Here is a 21,946-nt window from a genome sequence, read left to right on the forward strand (position 1 = left end):
TTGGGATACTACTATTATTAATTATTTTCATAGTGCTGAAAGGCGTACACAGTGCTGTACATTTTAACATAATACAATAGACAGTCCCTGCTCAAAAGAGCTTACAATCTAATTTAGACAGGGCATTTCCAGGTGGGGGAGGTTATAGTGGGTCTAGGTATATGACAGCAGTAAGGGGGAGTTTAAGAGTTGAAAGCAGTTTCAAAAAAGTGGGCATTTAGCCCATTGTACTATTACAGATTTTTGCACACACCACAAGGTAGCAGAATCGTTCACCTCAGTCACGTAGGCAGAATACGGACAGAACCTCACTTGATGAAAAAGAGGGGATCACAAAATCTGAAATAGAGACCCCACTCCTCTCCTCCCAAGAAAACCAGATTCTATAACTACGGCACCATTGGAAAAAGAGAAACAGATACGTATTTTCCACTGTACTTTGCAAAATGAAAACAGAAAAAAATATATACATTTCACAAAGAAGACATATCTGTCCTTAAAACGTAGGGGGGATTTTTGCATAGGGTTTGTGGGGGGGGGGGGGTTGTCGGGGAACATGGGGGACTGACGGGGGAGTGTTGGGGGTGGGGGTTTACAGGTGGCCTAGATACACAACTGGGTTGCTGAGGCAGGAGGGAGTGGGCATATCTCCTATTTTGCGGGGGCAGCCGTCATCATAAGAATACTGGGTCAGACTAATGGTCCATCAAGGCCAGTAGCCTATTCTCACGGTGGCCAATCCAGGTCCCTAGTACCTGGCCAAAACCCAAGGATTAGCAACATTCCATGCTACCAACCCAGGACAAGCAGTGGCTTCCCCCGTGTCTTTCTCAATAACAGACTATGGAATTTTCCTCCAGGAACTTGTCCAAACCTTTCTTAAAACCAGCTACGCTATCCACTCTTACCACAACCTCTGAAAATGCGTTCCAGAGGTTAACTATTCTCTGAGTGAAAAAATATTTCCTCCTATTGGTTGGGGGGTTCAGTGACCTGTGGTTGTCGTTGCGGTGGGGACAATGGCTATGGTTATGGTCAAGAGGGGGGACTGGCACAACTTTTTTTTTTTTTTAATGGAGCCAGATTTTGTGCATGTGTAACACGCACATTTGTGTCCATTACAAAGAAAAAATAAGATTTCCTGCCTCTCAGTTGTTTGGGCTTTCCCTGCCAGCTCTGCACGTGTGAGAGTTGCTCTTAAAGTGATTCATCGGCAGGATCAGACGAGGACTATGAAGAACCTCCACTCAAATAATTTGCAAACTTGTTTGAGCATCAGTGGCTCTTTTGTAATTGGCCCAAAAAATTGGACCGCAGCGGACCCATGCGGACTTATCGACCCAGGGCAGTGCATCTAGGCCTCCCTTAATCAGTAAAGCCATTTAAAAGCAAATTAAAAACCCTTTTAAAACAAAAATGTAGGTGCCTACCGATGCCTAGAAAAATGGCACCTTCATTGCGTCTATGGAGGCGCCTTAGAATGCCTGTCAAAGTAGGTGTGGTTAATGCTGGACATGAAGCGCCTATGTAGACACGATTCTTGTTAAAGGTAGACGCCAGAAATGTAGGTCTTTAAAACCCAGGCCTACATTCCCAGTGCCTACCTTTTGACAAACGCTGAGTCTCTGTAAACGGTGCCATTGTGTGATTGACATGCGATTGGTGGCAGTTTTTTAGGTGGCCACCGATAACAGCGCCATTACAAAATCCAGTCTTTAGTGCGGCGTTTCAATTTTTTAATATCGTAGGAAAAATAGATTACAGAAAACTTGGAAACTTGCTGGACTATGCAGGGCTGGATTAATGGGTAGGCCTAGTAGGCATGTGCCTATGGCGTGAAATAGTTAGGGGGCCCCACTGAAGGGTGACTTACCATGCCAATTTTATTTTTTGAGACGGCGATGGGCCCACCCCAACAATAGGGGCACACACACACGTCAACAACATTGGTCCTCACCCCCCCCCCCCCGACATTGATGAATGGCAACGCGGCCTCGCCCCGGCACCAACAGCAACATGGCCGGCTCTGCTCCAGGAAAGTCCCGCGATGACTGCGTCTGCCGGTCCAACCCCTTTGACGTCATGTTAGTTTGTGATTACATATTCCATACTAGATGAAGGTAATTTCTGTGTTCTGTGTGCATGAAAGACCTGTTTTTCGGTTAGCGTTGACTAGCCTTGTTTGGCGAAATGCATCAGGCATGGTTCTTGGGAGCACCTTGAATAAACCTGATTTGAATCTCCTTATTTTCTGCCAATCTTCTTTTGTTTCACGTTGGATTCTTTGGTGGACCGCTTGCCTTGTTGTTTCATTGCAAGTTAGCATAGATGAAGTGGAACGTACTAGAGGAGTTACAGATTTGGTTGTTTATACATACATATGGGTTACAGTTGGTTGACGTAGATTGAGGCAATTGAGAGGCGTTGCAAACTTGGTTATTAATATAGATTTATATTTCGGATAGTATTGCTGCTCTACAATATACTTGAACACATTTATTTATGTACAGAAAGGGTTCAGAGTTAAAGTCCTGGGTAAGTAGGTGGGAAGGGGGAATTTGTTCAGAGATGTTTGGGGGTGGCATAGAAGAAAAACTGCACTGGTATGCTTAATCTGTGTTTGTTTTGAATTTAAAAAAAAGAAATACAAGTGGAAGTAAAGAAGTAAATAAGAAAACAGATAAATGGGGACGAGACATGGGCGGGGCAGGACCAGCAGGGCCAAGTGTACTTGTGTGTCTAGGGGCCCTCAAAGAATTAATCCTGCCTTGGGACTATGTGTTTAGCCCTCAATGAAGACTACTGTTGCTTTTTTAGCAAACTTTTCATACCACCCTGTATTTATTTAGGCTCTGTGGCCAGTGGTGCAGCAACGGTGAGTGGCGCTGCTCCCCAATCCTTCCCAGCCCCACTTTCCTTCCCCAATTCCTTTTTTTAATTTTCCAGGCACCAGCAACCTCACAAACTTGCTGCCTGCATTGCGTTGGCTATCCCCCTGATATCACTTCCTAGGCTGGGACCCGGAGGTGACGTCATTAAGAGGCGACACCGATGCGGGCAGCAAGTTCGTAATGCTACTCGCACAAGGGAAATTATAGAGGTAGAGGGAAGGGGCGCACGTGCGTGGCGTGGAGGGGTGGCGGAGAGGAGGACGGGTACACTCCCTCCCCTTTACCACAGCCACTGTTTGCTCCCCGGGCTGAACTGCAGATTGTGTGGTGGTGGCTTCTAAGGGGCGGGGTCAGACCAAAGGGCAGCCTAAACTCCCGGCAGAGACCCGCCCCCTGTGACGCCTGCGAACGCCAGATGACGTCACTCGGGGCTGCGGCAGTTGCGAAGTTAAAGCAGGGCTAAAGGCGTAGCGGAAGCCGCTTGAAGAGGCGGGGTCAGGAGGCCGTTGCCGCGGAGACAGAAATGTTTATCCCCCGCATCCCCGCCCCGCCCCCTCCTCTCCTCGTTCCCACCAGGCTTTGGAACGGGAGAAGTGCGCGCGTGGGCCGCTGCTGCTGTCTAGGATGCGCGTGGCGATGCCACTTCAGGAGGGCACGTGCCGGCGGTGTGTTTGCGCGCCGAAACCCTTCGAGGTGGCGGTTCCCGATAGCTGAAGAGCAACAAAGGACCCAATAGTGGCAAGTTCTGTTTCTCAAAAACACCAAACAAGTCCTTAAAACTGTATTAGAAACAATATCAACCAGAAGTAAATAGTCATTAGCCATTCAATCATTTAGCATTCTTCCTGCACTTCTTTCAAAAGTGTCTTCGTGTAGCCGTTCCAAGTTTTTAGAAAATACCACAGTTTACCCCAGGTTTCAGGAATCTTCTCCAAGCATGAGTCTATAAAGGGTGCTGAGTTTGGGAGTGCCCTTTATAGGCGAGCGCTTAATAGAGTAACAGAGAGGGACATAGTCAAAATAGGCATCTAAATACGCATGCTAATTGGTTAGCGCACCTTAGTAAAAGAGGGGGTAGATCTAGGTCGACCCACATCCCGCCCTAACCACTCCTCCAAAAACGCCCCTTTCGGCTCTGTGCTGTATAGCGGGATTCAGAGGCCTAAAATGTCTCTGGATATGTCAAAAAAGCCATTTTGATTATCAGCACTTGGATGGACCTGTCTTTAGATCTTTAGATTTCTGTTAAATTGCTGTACATTTTCCCTTCGTTGCAGACTACTGTAAACTGCTGTAACTTCCTTGCTGACTTCTATAAATTGTTGTAATCTATCGTAAATCTGATTGTAATTTGTTGTAAATCTGCTTGTCAATGCAGATCATTTGTTAATTGATGTAAACCGCCTAGAACTCGCTGGGTATGGCGGTATATAAGAATAAAGTTATTATTATTATTATTATCCAAGTGCTAACGTGGGTGGGGTTTTAGACTTTATTTAAGTTTTGATTACAGCCCCATAGTAAATGATGGCAGATAAAGACCTGAATAGTCCATCCAGCCTGCCCAATAGTTACACGCATTATAAATTCATGATTACATTAAATTGTCTTTTTTTCTTTTCTATTTCTGGGCCATAGACCACAGAAGTCTGCCCGGTAGGTTCCAACTACTGGAGCTGCCATCGAAGGTCACTCCAGCCATCTTGTCTTTTGAGGGATCCAGACCATAAAGTCTGCCCTGCACCATCCTCGTGTTCCAAATTACTGGAGTTGCCATCAAAGCCCTTCTCAGCCTGTCTTAAACCAAATTGCAATTCACAGGACACAGTGCAAGTCTGCCTAGTCCCAACCTTAGTTCTTCTTAGTGTGGATTTTGCATGGTGCTCAAATTAAAAAATTTGGCCCTGTGTGTATAATTTCTCAGGGGTGTTCAGCCTGGTTGACAGGATCCCTGCCTTTAAGTTTCACACAGTTTAGATGTGCAGAGCCCATTTTTAAAAGCAAACCAAGTTTTGATAAAGCAGCTTTCAATTTATTATAACATGGCACTAGGGAATGTCTCTTATTAAATGAGTGTCACTTGTCTATTGCCTAATAACATTTATTCTGTATGTGCCTGTCCTAACACTCTTACATGACTGAAACAGGCAGCACACACTAACCTACGGTATATAGTACCCTCCTCCCCCCCCCCCAAAAAAAAATGCCCATAGTATTTATTTATTTATTCAGTTTTCTATACCTTTTTCTCAGGGGAGCTCAGAACGGTTTACATCAATTTATTCAGGTACTCAAGCCAAATGCTAGTAGATGACAGATGGCAAACAGAGACCTGGAAGCTGGGCGCCCTAGTAAGACAAATAGAAGCCATTTTAATTTTAGATGTGAATTTGTTGGGTATGAGCAGATGGAGGAGCAGGTGTAATGGCTGACTCTACATCTGGGAGTGGCTCAACTTGCATCTCTGGGGTGATTGCCCTACAGCTCTGTTGTAGCTTTCTCATCTGCTATATATGGAGATTTCTTTAGGAAAACTGCATGGAAAAGTCTCTCGACTGCTCTACTGACTCTAGACAACACAACGAACCCAGGAGAAATCACCTTCTCACAATGGATAGGCAAAAAGAACAGTGGAGGCGACCTCAAGGTGCTGTAAAACTTTATTTGTTCAAATACACGACATGAAGGTGTTTTGGCTAAAACAGCCTGTATCAGAAGTCTTGATGTAATGTGACTCTGATCTTGCCAGCACTATGTGTCACCTCAAATATTACATTCACTATTGTCTCTTAAAATTCAACTCTTATGAATAATGTTTTCAGCACCTTGAGGTCACCTTGACTGTTCTTTTTGCCTACTGACCCTAGATCCTCATGTGAAGGTTACCAGTGTAACTAAAATGTGGTATGAGTAAATGGTCAGCAATATACCTACTCTAAAATGTCCTGTTACAGCTTAATTAAGTAAATGTAGTTTTATTTTTGAGTAATTAGACATCTACCCCCCTCTTTTACCAAGGTGCACTAACCGTTACGTGTCCATAAACTAACATGCACGCGTTAGCGTTTAGCGCACACTAAATCGATTAGCGTGCACTAATCAGTTAGCATACCCTAGTAAAAGAGGGCATTAGCCTTGTAATTGTGTTGTACCTGTTAAGCACTGCAAGTGTTTCTATAAGATAATTCTGGTTTTTGGTTGAATTAACAATCTATCCCCAGGATCAATAAAGTTGCATTTTCAAATTTCTGATTAGCATTCACATGTTGGTATGCAAGCTATAGAACAGTGCCAGTTGTATGCATAACTTTTAATTGTTAAATTAACTACCAGTTGCCTTAAATAATTGGCATTAGTTGGTAACTATATGTGTAACTATACTGAGGTGCTATTAAACCTAACACCTCAGTGCTATATTGCACAACTACAAAGGGGGCAGATCTTACATTTGCACACATAGGTTATAGAAACCATTAAGTGCATAGCTCCTAACTGCAGGCCAACATACACTCTGTTCAATAATGTCAGTTATGCACATAATATAGAAACATGACAGCAGATAAAGGCCAAATGGCTCATCTACAACATCCATTATCTCCTCCTCTCCTTAAGAGATCCCAAGTGCCTATCCCACACTTTCTTGAATTCAGTCACAGTCTCTGTCTTCACCACCTGTTCCGGGAGACTGTTCCATGCATCTACCACCCTTTCTGTAAAAATGTATTTCCTAAGATTACTCCTGAGCCTATCACCACTTAACTTCATTATCCCAGGACAAGCAGGCAGCCTATTCTCACAGGTGGGTGACGTCATCCACGGAGCCCGGATGCGGACAGCCTCGCAAGCAGACTTGCTTGTAGAAATGTAGAAGTTTCGAGTCTGCCGCACCGCGCATGTGCGAGTGCTTTCCCGTCCTGCACAGGGCGAGTCTCCTCAGTTCTCAGTTTTCCGCGGAGCCGAGAACTCTGTCTTTGATACTCTTCGTGAAACTTCATTGCTTCGTGCCTTCTCTTCACCGTGGTTTGTCTTAGTTCTTTTGCGAATCGCTGTGTTCTTTTCTGTTAAAAAAAAAAAAAGACTTATTTTTTTAATTGACTGACTGGCGGGGCAGGTCGCTCGCCCACTGCCTGTTGGCTTTGACTTTGCAGCGGCTATCTTCCTTTCTATGTCCCGGCCAGCAACGGACTTCAAGAAGTGTAGCCAGTACCAGCGTGCGATTTCCCTCACGGACCCACACCGCTGGCATCTTCAGTCTCGGTCCTGACCACAGTCCGAAGTCGTGCCCGCGCTGTGCTACTCTTCAACCTCAAGCCCTTAAATGTCGTCGAGTTCAAGTGGAAAAGCTGTTCAGGATGGACTCATCGGCTACACCCTCGACCTCGGCTCCTGACTCGGTCCAGACTTCAACTGGAGGTCCTCCTGCTTCGACGACTCCGGCCTCGAGTCTCATCAGACCTTCCTCATTTGGATCGTCTTTGGCCTCGAGTACACCTGCTTTATCTTCCCCTGAGCTTCCCTCAGGTCAGATACCTAAGCAGAAAGTTCCTGCGGTGTTCCTCAAATTATCCAAGCACAAGTCTAAGCATGCTTCTACTGCCACCTCGGAGCCTATAGCCTCAGCAAGTGGTCCAGTTTCAGACTCGGATCCACAATTGCAGGCTTCTCTCCAGACCATATTAGAGCAGCAATTTGTTCAGTTACTGACCAAATACATGCCTGCCTCGATTCTGTTTCCTACAGTCCAGCCTAGGCAATCAGCAGTCTCCCGCAAGGTCGAGTCCCTGCCTATGCAAGGAGCCGAGTCTTTGCGAGTGTCTCGATTGGAATTTTCGCACTCTATGCAAGGAGTTGAGTCTTTGCGAGTGCCTCGACAGGAATCCTCACACTCCATACAAGGAGCCGAGTCTTTGGGAGTGCGTCGAGACTCCTCGATCCAAACCACTGAGTCTGTGGAGTTTCGATCTACAGCTTCTAGCCCTATTCATTCACCAACAGCACTGCCCGTCTCCAGGTATAGGGTGACCTCTCCTCGACCGAGACCTACTTCCAGGCATCACTCTTGTCATAGATCGAGGCCCTCATCGAGGCATCCATCGAAGCGCAGGTCTTCTGCAGAAAAGCCTTCTTCGTCCAGGCTTCCATCCAGACCTTCCAGCTCTTCGAGGCCTCCAACTCCTCGACTGAGGTCTCCGATTCCAGACCCCGAGGACTCAGCTGATTCCAATGCCTCCTCCAAGTCTGTGTATTCATTGGGATACCAGTACTCTAGAGCGGCTTCGCCTTCCTTCTCCACTTGAGGCGCTTCAAGGTCATCGAGTCCTGCACGAGGCCAGGCTATAGCAGATCAATTATCTTTTTCCTCCTTTCTTCATCAAATGGCTGACGACATGGAAATTAAATTGGCACTGGTTCTAAATATTCTAAGGAGTATTTAGAGGAAATGCATCTGCCTCAGCCTCCTGTGGAGTCCCTCAAACTTCCTCTTAATAGGCTTTTGTCTCAAACTTTCAAAAGAAATTTAGATTCCTTATGCTATACTTGCTGTTCCAGGTAAATTGGAATCGAGGTATAGTACACTACATTGCAAGGGATTTGAAAATTCACAGTTATCTCATCAATCCCTTCTTGTGAAATCTTCATTAAAGAGGACCCATCCTTCCAGAGTCTATGCCACGGTACCTCCTGGAAGAGAGGGCAAGACCATGGACAAGTTTGGCTGTCGCCTTTACCAGAATTCCATGATGGCCTCTAGAGTCCTAAATTACAAGGTTATCTTCACCACTTATTTGAAATTTCTGATTGACTGTCTTCCAAGTTTCATGAAGAACTTTGATGAACATAGGCATGTGGAGTTTCTGGAGCTGGGTGCTAGCTTGGTGCAACTCCGACTACATCTTCTCCAGTCATCTTACGATGCTTTTGAACTTTCTTCCAGTGTCACTGCTTTCTCAATAGTGATGCGCCACGTGACCTAGCCTCGCACCATTTATATGGACCCTAATCTTCAGGATAGTCTGGCTAATATTCCTGGTGCAGGCAATGACCTCTTTGAGTCCATAGAGGCCGCCACCAAGAAGTTGTCTGAGCATGAAAAATCTTTTGCTTCCATTGTCAGACCAAAGCCTAAGCCAGCTCCTGCAAAGCCTTCTCGACCTCTTCCAACTTTCCAGAAGCGTTATCCCCCAAGGGCGGCTCCTTATACTCGAGCACCCGCCAAGAAACAACAACAGCAGAAGCAACAGAAACCTCAACCTTCTGTTGCACCTAAGACTACTCAGCCTTTTTGACTGTCTCACACAGAACATAACCTCCATCGTTCTGCCTCTGTCCTCCCTTCCCCCCATAGAAGGTCATCTCCATCATTTTTACCATCGATAGGAGACCATTACATCCGACCTCTGGGTGTTGTCAATAATCATGGAAGGATACTGTCTTCATTTCTCTCAGATTCCACCAAAGCTTCCTCCAAGAAAGTATCCTTCCAATCCATCCCAGACCGCCCTTCTTCTTCAGGAAGCTCAAGCTCTGCTTCATCTCCGTGCCATCGAGGAAATTCCATTGGAACAGCAGAGCAGGGGGTTTTACTCCCGTTACTTCTTAGTTCCAAAGAAGACGGGTGATCTGCGTCCCATTCTGGATCTCAGGGCTCTCAACAATTTTTTAAATCAAAGAAAAATTTTATATGTTGTCCCTGGCATCCCTTTAGCCCCTTCTAGATCAGAACAATTGGTTGTGTTCTCTAGATCTCAAGGAAGTTTACACTCGCATCCCCATTCATCCGACCTCACGTCGGTACCTCAGATTTCGGGTGGATGCTTTTATTCAGCTCTGTCACAAAGTGTTTTCCCGCTCTTCACTCTCAGCTAGACACATGATGGTACTACTAGGTCACATGGCCTCCACAGTACATGTGACTCCTTTTGTCAGACTTCATCTCTGAATTCCTCAGTGGACCCTGGCATCTCAGTGGATGCAGGCTTGCGATCCACTATCTCGACACATTACAATCACTCCTTCGTCTCTTCACTGGTGGATGCTCTCTTCCAATCTCTCCAGAGGTTTACTGTTTCAGACGCCATCTCATCAGAAGGTCCTCACGACAGATTCTTCAACCTACACCTCACCTCGATGGTCTCCTTACTCAAGGCCATTGGACCAGCACAGATTGTCAGTGTCATATCAATCTGTTGGAACTCAGAGCGATCTTCAATGCTCTCAAAGCTTTCAACATCTTCTTCACGACCAGGTAGTCCTCATACGAACGAACAACCATGTCGCCATGTACTATGTCAACAAGCAGGGAGGAACGGGATCTCTCTCCCTTTGTCAAGAAGCTCTGAAGGTTTGGGACTGGGCAATCCTCCACAACACCTTCCTGAAAGCTGTTTACATCCAAGGGGTGAAAAACTGTTTGGCGGACAAATTGAGTCATCTTCTGCAACCTCACGAATGGACACTCAATTCCTCGCCTCTTCATCACATTTTTTCTCAGTGGGGAACTCCTCAGATAGATCTCTTTGCATCTCCCCACAACAAAAAAATGCCTCAGTTCTACTCCGGGATATATTCTCATCGCCTTGAGGCAGATGCTTTTCTACTGGAATGGATGAATCTCTTCTTATATGCATTCCATCCATTCCCAAAACTAGTCAAGTTGAAGAATGATCATGCCACCATGATTCTGAGAGCTCTGCGGTGGCCGAGACAACCTTGGTACTCCCTTCTACTTCAACTCAGCAGCAGGAAGCCATACCCTCTACCAGATTTTCCATCTCTGCTTACACAGAGTCAAGGATCTCTACTTCATCCCAACCTGCAGTCTCTACACTTGACAGCTTAGTACCTCTCAACATAACTCTAGAAATCAAAATGTAGTAAAAATGAGCCAAGTATAGGACAATCAAGCCATTTGTGACATCACTGATAAGGGTGGCTCTTATTGGTGGAATGAGGCATTATGATGTCACAATACCAGCTCTGGTTAACAGAGGCTGAAGCTTTTCACACTATCAAAAGGATGTGAAGAGGATGGAGTCGATTCAGAGAATGGCCACTAGGATGGTCTCGGGACTTAAAGACATCCCATATGAAGAACGCCTGATCAGACTGCGCTTATATTCTCTGGAGGAGCGCAGAGAAAGGGGGGACATGATAGAAACATTTAAATACATCATGGGTCACATCAAAGTGGAGGAGGAAATCTTTTTTCTGAAGGGTCCCACGGCGACAAGAGGGCATCCACTGAAACTTAAGGGGGGAAGATTTCATGGTGACACCAGGAAATACTTCTTCACCGAACGGGTGATTGATCGATGGAATGATCTTCCCCGCCAGGTGGTCGAGGCCTGTAGCGGGCTCGACTTCAAGAGACGATGGGACAAACAGGTGGGAGTACTACGGAGTTATGCTCAAACGATAGATACTCCAGGGAAGAAGGGTTCTTGAGTGGGAAGAAGTGTTCTTGAGTAGGCAGACTAGTTGGGAGGGAGGGTTCTTGAGTGTGCAGACTTGTTGGGCCATTGGCCCTTTTCTGCCGTCATATTCTATGTTTCTCTGTTTCTAACTCCTCTCCAGTTTTCTCAACCTGTAAGAGACATTTTGGAGGCTTCTAGAAAGCCTGCCATTAGAGAATGCTACCACCAAAAATGGACTAGATACCTCCTTGGCTTCTGTCTTGGATTATCTTTTGCACTTGACTACTTCGGGCCCATCTCAGTGCAATTGCTGCTTTTCATCAGCCTATTGAAGGGAAACCCCTCTCTGCTCATCCGATGGTTTCCAAATTTATGAAAGGACTTTTCAATGTCAAACCTCCTCTCATACCGCCTCCAGTGGTTTAAGATCTCAAAGTTGTTCTTGCTCAATTGATGAAGCCTCCATTTGAACCAATGTCTACGGCTCATCTGAAGTATCTCACTTGGACAGTGGTGTTTCTCATTGCCCTCACATCTGTTCAAAGAGTCAGTGAGCTGCAAGCTTTAGTTGTTAATCCACCTTTCAGTTTTCCATCATGACAAGGTGGTTCTCTGTACTCATCCTAAATTCTTACCTAAAGTCAATTCAGAATTTCATCTTAACCAATCTATTCTACTTCCAATGTTTTTTTCCAAGGCCTTATTCTCATCCTGTAGAAACAGCTCTTTATACTCTGGACTGTAAACGTGCTTTGTCCTTCTACTTGGAATGCACCAAACCACACAGAACTGCTCCTCAACTTTTTGTCTCCTTCAATCCAAACAAGTTGGGACATCCAATTTCTAAGTGTACCATTTCCAACTGGATGACTGTTTATATATCTTTCTGCTATGCCCAGGCTGGACAGAGTCGAGTCACAGCCCACAAAGTCAGAGCCATGACGGCTTCAGTAGCTTTCCTCAGATCCACTCCTATTGAGGACATTTGCAAAGCTGCCACCTGGTCCTCGGTTCATACTTTCACCTCTCACTATTGTCTGGATGTCTTCTCCAGATGGGATGGCCATTTTGGACAGAGAGAATTACAAAACGTATTCTCCTAAGTTGCCAACACTCCCACCATCCCATTATGGTTAGCTTGGAGGTCACCCACATGTGAGAATAGGCTGCGTGGTTGTCCAGGGACAGCAGGCAGCTATTCTCACAACCCACCCACCTCCCCTGGTTAGCTTGCCAGATTTTAAGGCCAGATGGGATAGACATGTGGGATCTATCCGCAAAGATAGATAAGGAGGGTCACTGGAGTGGGCAGACTTGATGGGCTGTGGCCCTTATCTGCCGTCTATTTCTATGTTTCTATGTTCTTAGCTAGCTATCTAAACTGAGGAGACGTGCGCCCTGACTCGGGCAGGAAGGTACTCGCGAATGCGCAGTGCAGCACTCGCAAACTGTTTCAAAGTTCTTCAAGCAAGTCTGCTTGCGAGGCTGCCCGCTGCGGGGCTCCGTGGATGATGTCACCCATATGTTGAGAATATCTGACTGCTGTCCCTGGATAACAACTGTTACGGTAAGTAACTGTGCTTTCTATGCCCTCTCATTCCAGAGCTTCCTTTCCAATAAAAGAGACTTGACTCCTGCACATTTATATGACGTAGGTATTTAAATGTCTCTATCAAATCTCCCCTCTCCCGCTTTTCCTCCAAAGTATACATATTGAAATCTTTAAATCTATCCCTGTACGCCTTATGGTGTTTCTCCACTCGGTCCTGGTGTCCCCCCCTGCCAGTCAGGTTTTCAGGATATCCACAATGAATAGTCATAAACTTCATTTGCATACACAGCCTCCATTATATGCAAATTTCTTTCATGCATATTCATTGTGGATATTCTGAAAACCTGACTGGCAAGGGGGGACTCCAGGACCGAGTGGAGAAACACTGATGTAGACCACAAACCATTATAGAATTGATGTTTAAAACCCAAATTTTCCATGCCTAATTTTCGGTGCTCTTTTTTGAATCTATTCCTTAGAATGTGAATCTGATTTAATTTTCAAGTAGTTCTATATTGAATGGCACATGGGATGACCAGGACCTTTTCCATTGGCAGGTTGTATCTAGAAGAGCCAGTGCCTCAGAGCGCATTACTGCTAGTCTTTATGTCTCCTGATGACAAGGACAGCGGCTTTGGGGAGGTCTTTGAGCCTCCTTTGTCCCTGTGGAAATTGGTAGAGGAGCATGTGCCAGCCAGTGAGAGGCTGGAGATCAGGAAGATACTGGGAGAACACGCCATTGACCTGAGCCTGGAGTTACACAGAGAGGTAATGCACAGGGCTTCATTATTATACTTAAGTCTTGTAGATTTTACATGGCATCTTCAAAACCCTATTTATTAAATAGCTTAAAAGCAAATTACATCACTTCCTGCAAGGTCCTGCTTCCTGCTTCCTGCTTGCCTCACTGACTAGTCACATGACATTCTAAGACACACCCTCTTACCACTTCTCCCACCCAACCATTTCCTGTGAAAATGTGGAAACTTTTTGAAGAGCCCTTATATAAACTTTTCAATCTGGTCCTCGTTTCCCTTCCTAGGTTCGTACTGTAGATTCTGCTTGTTCTACACTACTTTTGTTTATCTGAGCTGAGGATCCCTGGTGCTTATCGCATGTGTGCTTGAATTTTGGATGGGTATAAGCCAGGGATCTCAAAGTCCCTCCTTGAGGGCCGCAATCCAGTTGAGTTTTCAGGATTTCCCCAATGAATATGCATTGAAAGCAGTGCATATACATAGATCTCATGCATATTCATTGGGGAAATCCTGAAAACCCGACTGGATTGCGGCCCTCAAGGAGGGACTTTGAGACCCCTGGTATAAGTAGTTGCTGTTTTGGTTTGATACTTGGTGGAAGAGGAAAGCGTCTGGCAGGTGCTGGGGTTGTGAAGGTTATAGAGGAGACTGGGGTACTCCAAAGGTGAAACTGCTTTTATATGAGAAAGCAGAATAGATAGTGAGCAGTGGGGGAGGTTGTCTCAAGAAAATGCATCTTTATAATGGATTAAGGGATAATAATAATAACAGTTTATATACCGCAGGACCGTGAAGTTCTGTGCAGTTTAGAATGATTAAAAAATGTTACAGATTGAGTAGTACTAACAGAGTTAAAGTTTAGCGGTCAGTTGTTGTGGGGAAAGATTGTGTAGTGCAGCTGCCTACGTACTTTAGGAACAAATATGTTTTTAGGTGTTTCCTAAATTCCCCATAAGTATTTGCAAGCATGAGTTATTGTTTCAGATCTTTATCCCATAATGCTGCCTGATATGAGAAGAGATGTTGATAATGTCTTTTTTAAATTTACATCCTCTAACTGGTGGGGAGACAAAATTCAAGTTTGAGCTTCTCATATGTTGATTGGTTGAAAAAGAGAAAAGGTCAGTTATATATCTGGGGGCTAGGCCAAAAAGTACCTTAAAGCAGAAACATCCAAACTTAAACTTCACATGTGCCTCCATCGGCAGCCAGTGCAGGAGTCGGTAGGAAGGAGTTACATGATTGAACCTCTTCAGCTGAAAAATCAGCCCGACCGCTGCATTTTGCAATAGTTGTAATCGCTGCAAGTTCTAGGTAATTGCCAGATAAGCAATATTGCAATAGTCAAGTTGGCTTAGTATAAGGGATTGTACCATAATTCTGAATGATGAAGCATCAAAATAGAAACATAGAAACATAGAAAGATGACGGCAGAAAAGGGCCAAGGCCCATCAAGTCTGCCCACTCTATAGACCCTCCCCTTAAGATTAGCCAATGTTTTGCCCTGACCCACGTAGTGATCCCACATGGGCGTCCCATTTATTCTTAAAATCTGGCACGCTGCTGGCCTCGATTACCTGTACTGGAAGCTTGTTCCATTGATCAATCACTCGCTCCGTGAAGAAATACTTCCTGGTGTCGCCGTGAAATTTCCCGCCCTTGAGTTTGAGCGGGTGCCCCCTTGTGGTTGAGGGGCCTCTGAGAAGGAAAATGTTATCTTCCACTTCTATACGTCCGGTGACATATTTAAACGTCTCAATCATGTCTCCCCTCTCCCTGCGTTCCTCGAGAGTGTAGAGCTGCAAATTGTTTAGTCTTGCTTCGTACGAGAGACCTTTAAGCCCTGAGACCATTCTGGTGGCCATCCTTTGGACCGACTCAACCCTCTGCACGTCTTTGCGGTAATGTGGCTTCCAGAATTGCACGCAGTATTCTAGATGAGGTCTCACCATGGTCCTGTACAGTGGCATTATGACAGCAGGCTTTCTGCTGACGAAACTTCTACGGATGCAACCCAGCATCTGCCTTGCCCTTGAGGAAGCCTTCTCCACCTGATTGGCAGATTTCACGTCTGCACTAATGATTACTCCTAAATCTCGTTCCGCTGAAGTCCTGGTCAAGGTCTCCCCGTTTAAAGTATAAGTTCTGCACGGGTTTCTGCTACCTAGGTGCATGACCTTACACTTCCCAGCATTGAAGCCCAGCTGCCAGGTTGAGGACCAGCATTCCAATGCACGCAGGTCCTGCGCCATACTATCTTGTAAATTGCTCTCGCTTACCATATTACATAGTTTGGCGTCGTTGGCGAATAATGTTACTTTACCTTGAAGCCCTTGAGTCAGATCTCCTATGAATATGTTGAAGAGGAGCGGACCCAAGACCGAGCCCTGCGGCACCCCGCTGGTCACCTCCGATGTCTCAGAGAAAGTACCGTTAACCATCACCCTCTGAAGTCTGCCACTCAGCCAATCATTCACCCATGCCGTTAGAGTCTCTCCTAACCCCATCGATTTCATCTTGTTTAACAGTCTGCGATGTGGGACGCTGTCAAAAGCTTTACTGAAGTCTAGGTACACTGTGTCCAGTGAATCTCCTTCGTCCAGTCTTTTTGTTACCCAGTCAAAGAAGCTGATGAGGTTTGATTGGCAGGACCTACCCTTGGTGAATCCATGTTGATTGGGGTCCCGTAGATTCCCTTTGTCCAAGACCGTGTCCAATTGGCGTTTGATCAGTGTTTCCATAAGTTTGCATACTATCGATGTCAGACTCACCGGTCTGTAATTTGCAGCCTCTGTCCTGCAACCCTTTTGTGCAGAGGAACGATGTTAGCTGTTTTCCAGTCCAAGGGGACTATCCCTGTACTCAGTGAGAGATTGAATAGCTCGGCCAACGGTTCTGCAAGGACATCACCTATCTCCATGAGCACTCTGGGGTGCAGATTGTCCGGTCCCATGGCTTTGTCCACCTTGAGTTTTGTTAGCTCAAAGTAAACCTCGCTGGGTGTGAATTTAAAATTCCGAAACGGGTCTTTTGTGTTTGACTGTGGCTTCAATTGAGGGCCGGACCCTGGCGCCTCGCAGGTGAAGACCGAGCAGAAGTATTCATTCAGTAGTTCAGCTTTTTCGGGATCCGATTCTGCGTAATTCCCGTCCGTTTTTCTCAGGCGTACTATCCCGTCTGTGTTTTTTTCCTGTCACTGATATACCGGAAGAAGGATTTGTCCCCTTTCTTAATGTTGTTTGCTAGAGTTTCTTCCACTCGAAGTTTGGCCTCCCTGACTGCCGTTTTGACCTCTGTGGACTTGATCCTGTGTAGCAGTTGATCTTCGCTTTTCCCCGTGCGTTTGAAGGAAGCAAATGCGTTTTTCTTCTCCTTAACGAGACGTGAGATCTCTGTGGTGAACCACTGGGGTTTGTCGTTTCTTCGCCGTTTATGTGATGATTTTATGTAAAGGCCGGTTGCCTCATGTATGACAGATTTCAGGGATGACCACATATCCTCCACATTCCCTGTCTTAGTTTGGTCCTGGAGCGCCTGATGGACGAAAACTCCCATGCGTGCAAAGTCTGTTCCTCGGAAGTTGAGTACCTTTGTTTTAGTGTTTGATCTATGGAAACCTTTCCTCAGGTGGAACCATACCATGTTATGATCGCTGGAGGCTAGCTTATCTCCCACGAAGACTTCTGAGACGCTTTCCCCATTGGTGAGTACTAGGTCAAGGATCGTTTGGGCCCTGGTGGGCTCCATTACCATTTGATTGAGGAGTGCTCCCCTTATGGAGGCTAATAGCCTCTTGCTGCCGCTGGTTGTTGCTGAAGGTGTGCTCCAGTCTACATCCGGCATATTGAAGTCTCCCATTAGTACAACGTCCCCCCGTAGAGCGATATTTTCTATGTCTTCGATTAGTTCCGTGTCCTTGTCTTCCGGTTGTCTTGGAGGTCTATATACTACACCAAGATACAGGCATTTCTCTCTCCCTCTGGCCAGGTTCACCCAGAGGGATTCCCCGGTGTACTTAACGTCCGTGATTCTGGTGGTTTTGATGCCTTCTTTAATGTATAGTGCTACCCCTCCGCCTAACCTGCCCTCTCTGTCTCAACGAAGTAAACTGTAACCCGGTATAGCCATATCCCACCCATGAGAGTCCGTGAACCAGGTCTCGGATATCGCCACCACATCTAGGTCGGCATTCACTATCTCGGTCTCCAATTGCAGAATTTTATTTCCTAAACTGTGTGCATTGACATACATGGCCCTCCATCCCTTGTGTTTGCTAGGGCTGTCATGCGTATTATGGGTGCTTACCTTGGGCTCAGAAGAGCGGTTGTGTCTCGCCTCCACAGGATGATTCCTTACTGCTCTGGAATGTGAGTGGATACCCTCCCCCAACTTACCTAGTTTAAAGCCCTGCAAAGTAGGCGGGCTAGACGGTGGCCAAGTACGTTTTTACCTCTTCTGGTCAGGTGAAATCCGTCCGGTCCCTGCAGTCCCTGGAGTGCCTTTCCATGGTCTAGGAATCCAAAGTTCATCTCTATGCACCAGTTGCGAAGCCACTCGTTGGTACGTTGGATGCGTTCTTCCCTGGCTCTTCCTCTGTCTCTAACTGGGAGGATGGATGAGAAGACCACCTGTGCACCTGTTTGCTTCAGCTTCCTACCCAGGGCTCTGAAGTAATCGGGTATGTTCTCTGAGGTGTTCCTTGCAGTGTCGTTCGTACATGGATAAGAAGCATAGGGAAATGGTCATTAGGTTTTAGTAGTTTATCGAGACAGGTGGTGACGTCACGAATCCTGGCTCCAGGGAGACAGCAGACCTCCCTTGACTGCAAATCTGGTCTGCAAATTGGACCCTTGGTTCCTCGCAGCATGGAGTCCCCAATGACTACCACTCTGCGCTCCTTCCGGGGGGGCTGATCAGCGTGTTTTGGAGTCCAAGTTGTGTGCTGGGTGTCTACTCGAGCCTCTTCCGCTATCTCCTCGGTAGTAATGTCCTGCAAGATGTGATATCTGTTTTTCAGGCTAAGTTGTTGTGAAGAAGTAGAGCTACCCTGTTTGGGACAAGAAGAAGAAAAAGGAAGTGAGAAAAGGGGGGGGGGGGGTTTCTGTGTTTTCCCGTGGAGGAGGTTACCAGCTGCCAGGGGCCGGCATCCCCTATCATTTCTTGCACCCCAATCGTGGAATTTAAAACTGGAGACTTGGGTGTCTCGAGGATGGATCCGTCATGGGTCAGCTCTGCCAAATGGGAAATCTCCTTGATGGCTCCGTCGATGAAGGCCTCGTCCTCCCTGATGCTCCTTAAGCGCTGCACCTCCTCCCTGAGGCTCCATAGTTCCTGTAGGATGTCTTTGTTCAGCTGCTCCATTAGCGCAAAATATGCGCTAATGGACCGAAGCTTCTGACCAAAGAGTCCACCTGGTCTTTCATGGTTAGGCCCTTGTCTAGTATTACTCCCAGTACCTTCATAGTAGATTGGATAGGGTAACTAAGTTTGTTGATGCGCAGTGATGTTTTAGTATCAAGTGGGTGTGGCGAGGCTTCGAAGAATTTTGTTTTTCTGAGTTTAGCTTCAGTCTAAATTCCGTCATCCATTGTTCATCGCATTTAGTACTTCTGTTGCCATAGGAGTAACTTCGGAGAGAGAGGTAGTGAATGGGATAATGATCGTGAAGTCATCTGCGTAACTAAAAAATTTTATCCCTAGTTGGGACAATTGCGCACCTAGTGATGACATGTAAACATTGATAATGGGATAATGGGAACTCCTGTGGAACGCCAGATGGATTATTCCAAGTGTCAGAGAGATTGTAGTTAAAGCGTACTTGAAAGGTGCGGGACGTAAGGAAACCTCGGAACCAGTCTAACACCTCATCTTTGATACCAATTACATCTAAGCATTGTAACAGTTTCCCATGGTTCACTAAGTCAAAGGCGGAGCTCATATCAAATTGCATAATCAGAGCATTAAGGCCTGGTATAGAATAGAGAGTTGCGCGGGGACAGAAATCTCACCCGTCCCCGTGAGGAATCCCTCCGTCCCCACACGTCCCCATGAGGAATCCCTCCGTCCCCTCTTGTCCCCGTGAGGAATCCCCTTCGTCCTCGCCCATCCCTATAAACTTCAGAAATAGTTATTTCATTTAATTATGCTACTGAATTAAAGGCTCTGGTAGAGACCCATTTTCAAATAAGCAAAAACACTTTATTAATTTGGAAAAATACATACTTTGTAAACGGGTTTCTACCAGAGCCTCTAATGTAAATATAAAATATAAATACTCAGCTGATGAGAACCCCCAAGCTGTCAGCTGAGGACTTCCTTTGCAGTTGGCCGAGGGTCCCTTTTGCCAATCTTGGCAGGCAGCAGTAGTGTCCGAGTCACAGATGCTGACACCTCAGTGGCTCATGGATGCTGCTAGCGACTGCTGTGCTTGGTGGAAGGGAGTTCTGGCTGTCTCTAGAGGAAGTACTCTGCTGGCAGTGCTTGGGGATCCCCACTAGCCATAGCAAGGGTCAGCAAGTACTTCAACACTGTAGAAATAAAACCAGAAATGCATTTCCTTTTCTATTGAACACAATACAAAAACATCTGCTATATACATTTCCCAAAGCTAACATATTTTAGTCGATAAATTCAGTTTTTTACCTTTGTTGTCTGGAAATTTATTTTTCCATCAAATTGGTCCCAGTTTCTTATTTCTGCTTTCCAATCTTCTGTAAATTCTTGTCCAGCATTTATCCCTTTCTCATCTTTTGTGCCTGCCCACCAGCCCCATGCTCAACATTTCTCCTTCTGTTCTATCACCCCTCTCCAGCACCATGCCACATCTCTCCCTCCATTCCCTTCACCACTGTCCAACATTCCTCCCTCTTGCATTTCTTTCAGTGTGTCCCACTGTTCCCTTGCCACCACGTTTCTCACTCTCTTCTTTCTCTTTCCTATCATATTCTGTACCTCACTCCTTTCCTATGACCAAAAATTCTCCTCTTTCTTCCATTCCCCCTGTGTATACAATCATCTCTCTTTCCCGCTCACTGACACACCCACACCCAATGCTCCCTTTCTATTCCCTCACCCACCTCAGCTTCTCTTTCCCTCCCTTCCTCTCTCCCCAGTTCATGCCTTCTGTGTTCAAAAACACAATCCCTCCCCCACTTCAGCAACTCTTTCCCTCCCTTCCTCCATCCTCTTCATCCCACCCCTTCATTCGAGTCCAGATAACAGCAGGGTTGGTGGCAGCCTGCAGCATGCTATATGTAGCCGACCTGGACGTTTTCCCCCGAAGTCAGAGCAGACATCAGAGGGAAGGCTTCATGTCAGTCTGGTGACTGCTGAGGTGTCAGGTGGGAGGGGGTAGAAGTAGGAGGTGAGAGGAGACAGATTGTAGATAGAAAGGGGGAGGGATCAGACACACTGGATGAATAGGAAAAGATAACAGACAAGCTGGAATGCCTGGTGAGAGAAAAAAAGACAAATGATGGATGTAAAGGAGAGGGGAGGAAGACACTGAATGGAAGGGAGGAGAAGGGGAGGATGCGGATGGAAGGGAGGAAATAGAAAAATGGGGCAGACACTGAATAGAAGGGACAGCAATGTTCTCCCTAGGGCCTTTTAGCCGGGCGGTCCGCCCAGCTAATTTAGATGAGCGCATGGCTATCTTCCGCTCGTGAATTCTGCTGCTGCCTGCTGCTCAACATTAAAAAACAAATAAAAACCGCTTGGAGATTTCACGCCTTAGCCCATAGCGAACTTATGCTCCAGGGCTCTAACGTGTGCGTGCCGGCTTTCCTTCTCTTCCCTCCGAAACCGGAAGTTATGTCCATGGGGGGGGGAAGAGAAGGGAAGCCGGCACGCACACGTTAGAGCCCCAGAGCATGCGATCGCTATGGGCTAAGCCGGCACTAGCCTGCAATTTGTATTTGGTGTGTGTATGCGATGGGCGGCTCCCGTTCCCGATCAGGAAGACGGGCCTGGGGAGGTAAAAAATTGCTTTGGGGAAATGCAGCGCCGGCATGCTTCCTGCCTTCCTGCTGCCGCTGTCATTTTCTATGCTCTATATCTTGGACTAGCAGCAGCACCGCTCTCTCCTAATAAAGAAAGTAACACCCCCCCCCCCCCGACAAAAACAGGCGATTTTCAAACCCTCCCCGTAACACTAGCCTGCAATTTATATTTTGTGGGTGTATGCGCTGGGCGGCTCCCATTCCCGATCAGGAAGATGAGCCTGGGGAGGTAGAAAATTGCTTTGGGGAAACTTGTTTCAAGGTAAAAGAATGTGAAAACGTCACTTATCAACTCGAGGATATTTCCGTAAAGGAAATTAAATGTTTCCAG

At 46.3% G+C, this 21,946-nt stretch overlaps 1 protein-coding gene across 3 annotated transcripts in view; it reads left to right on the forward strand.

Annotated features, from left to right (window-relative positions):
* Window positions 1–3,081: 3,081 nt before the first annotated feature.
* Window positions 3,082–21,946, forward strand: part of CCDC24 (coiled-coil domain containing 24) — a 105,922-nt gene continuing 87,057 nt past the window's right edge. Inside the window, exons 1-2 of one of the 3 annotated variants that reach the window (XM_033917180.1) lie at window positions 3,082–3,100; window positions 13,415–13,625. In XM_033917180.1, coding sequence (XP_033773071.1) covers window positions 13,464–13,625 — 162 coding nt within the window. In that variant the 5' untranslated portion in view covers window positions 3,082–3,100; window positions 13,415–13,463. Of the gene's footprint in view, window positions 3,101–3,246; window positions 3,630–13,414; window positions 13,626–21,946 lie in introns of those variants that run through there. The other 2 variants (XM_033917181.1, XM_033917179.1) reach the window with 2 other exon arrangements.

This window comes from Geotrypetes seraphini, chromosome 12 (assembly GCF_902459505.1).
Source record: "Geotrypetes seraphini chromosome 12, aGeoSer1.1, whole genome shotgun sequence".
Taxonomy (NCBI): domain Eukaryota; kingdom Metazoa; phylum Chordata; class Amphibia; order Gymnophiona; family Dermophiidae; genus Geotrypetes; species Geotrypetes seraphini.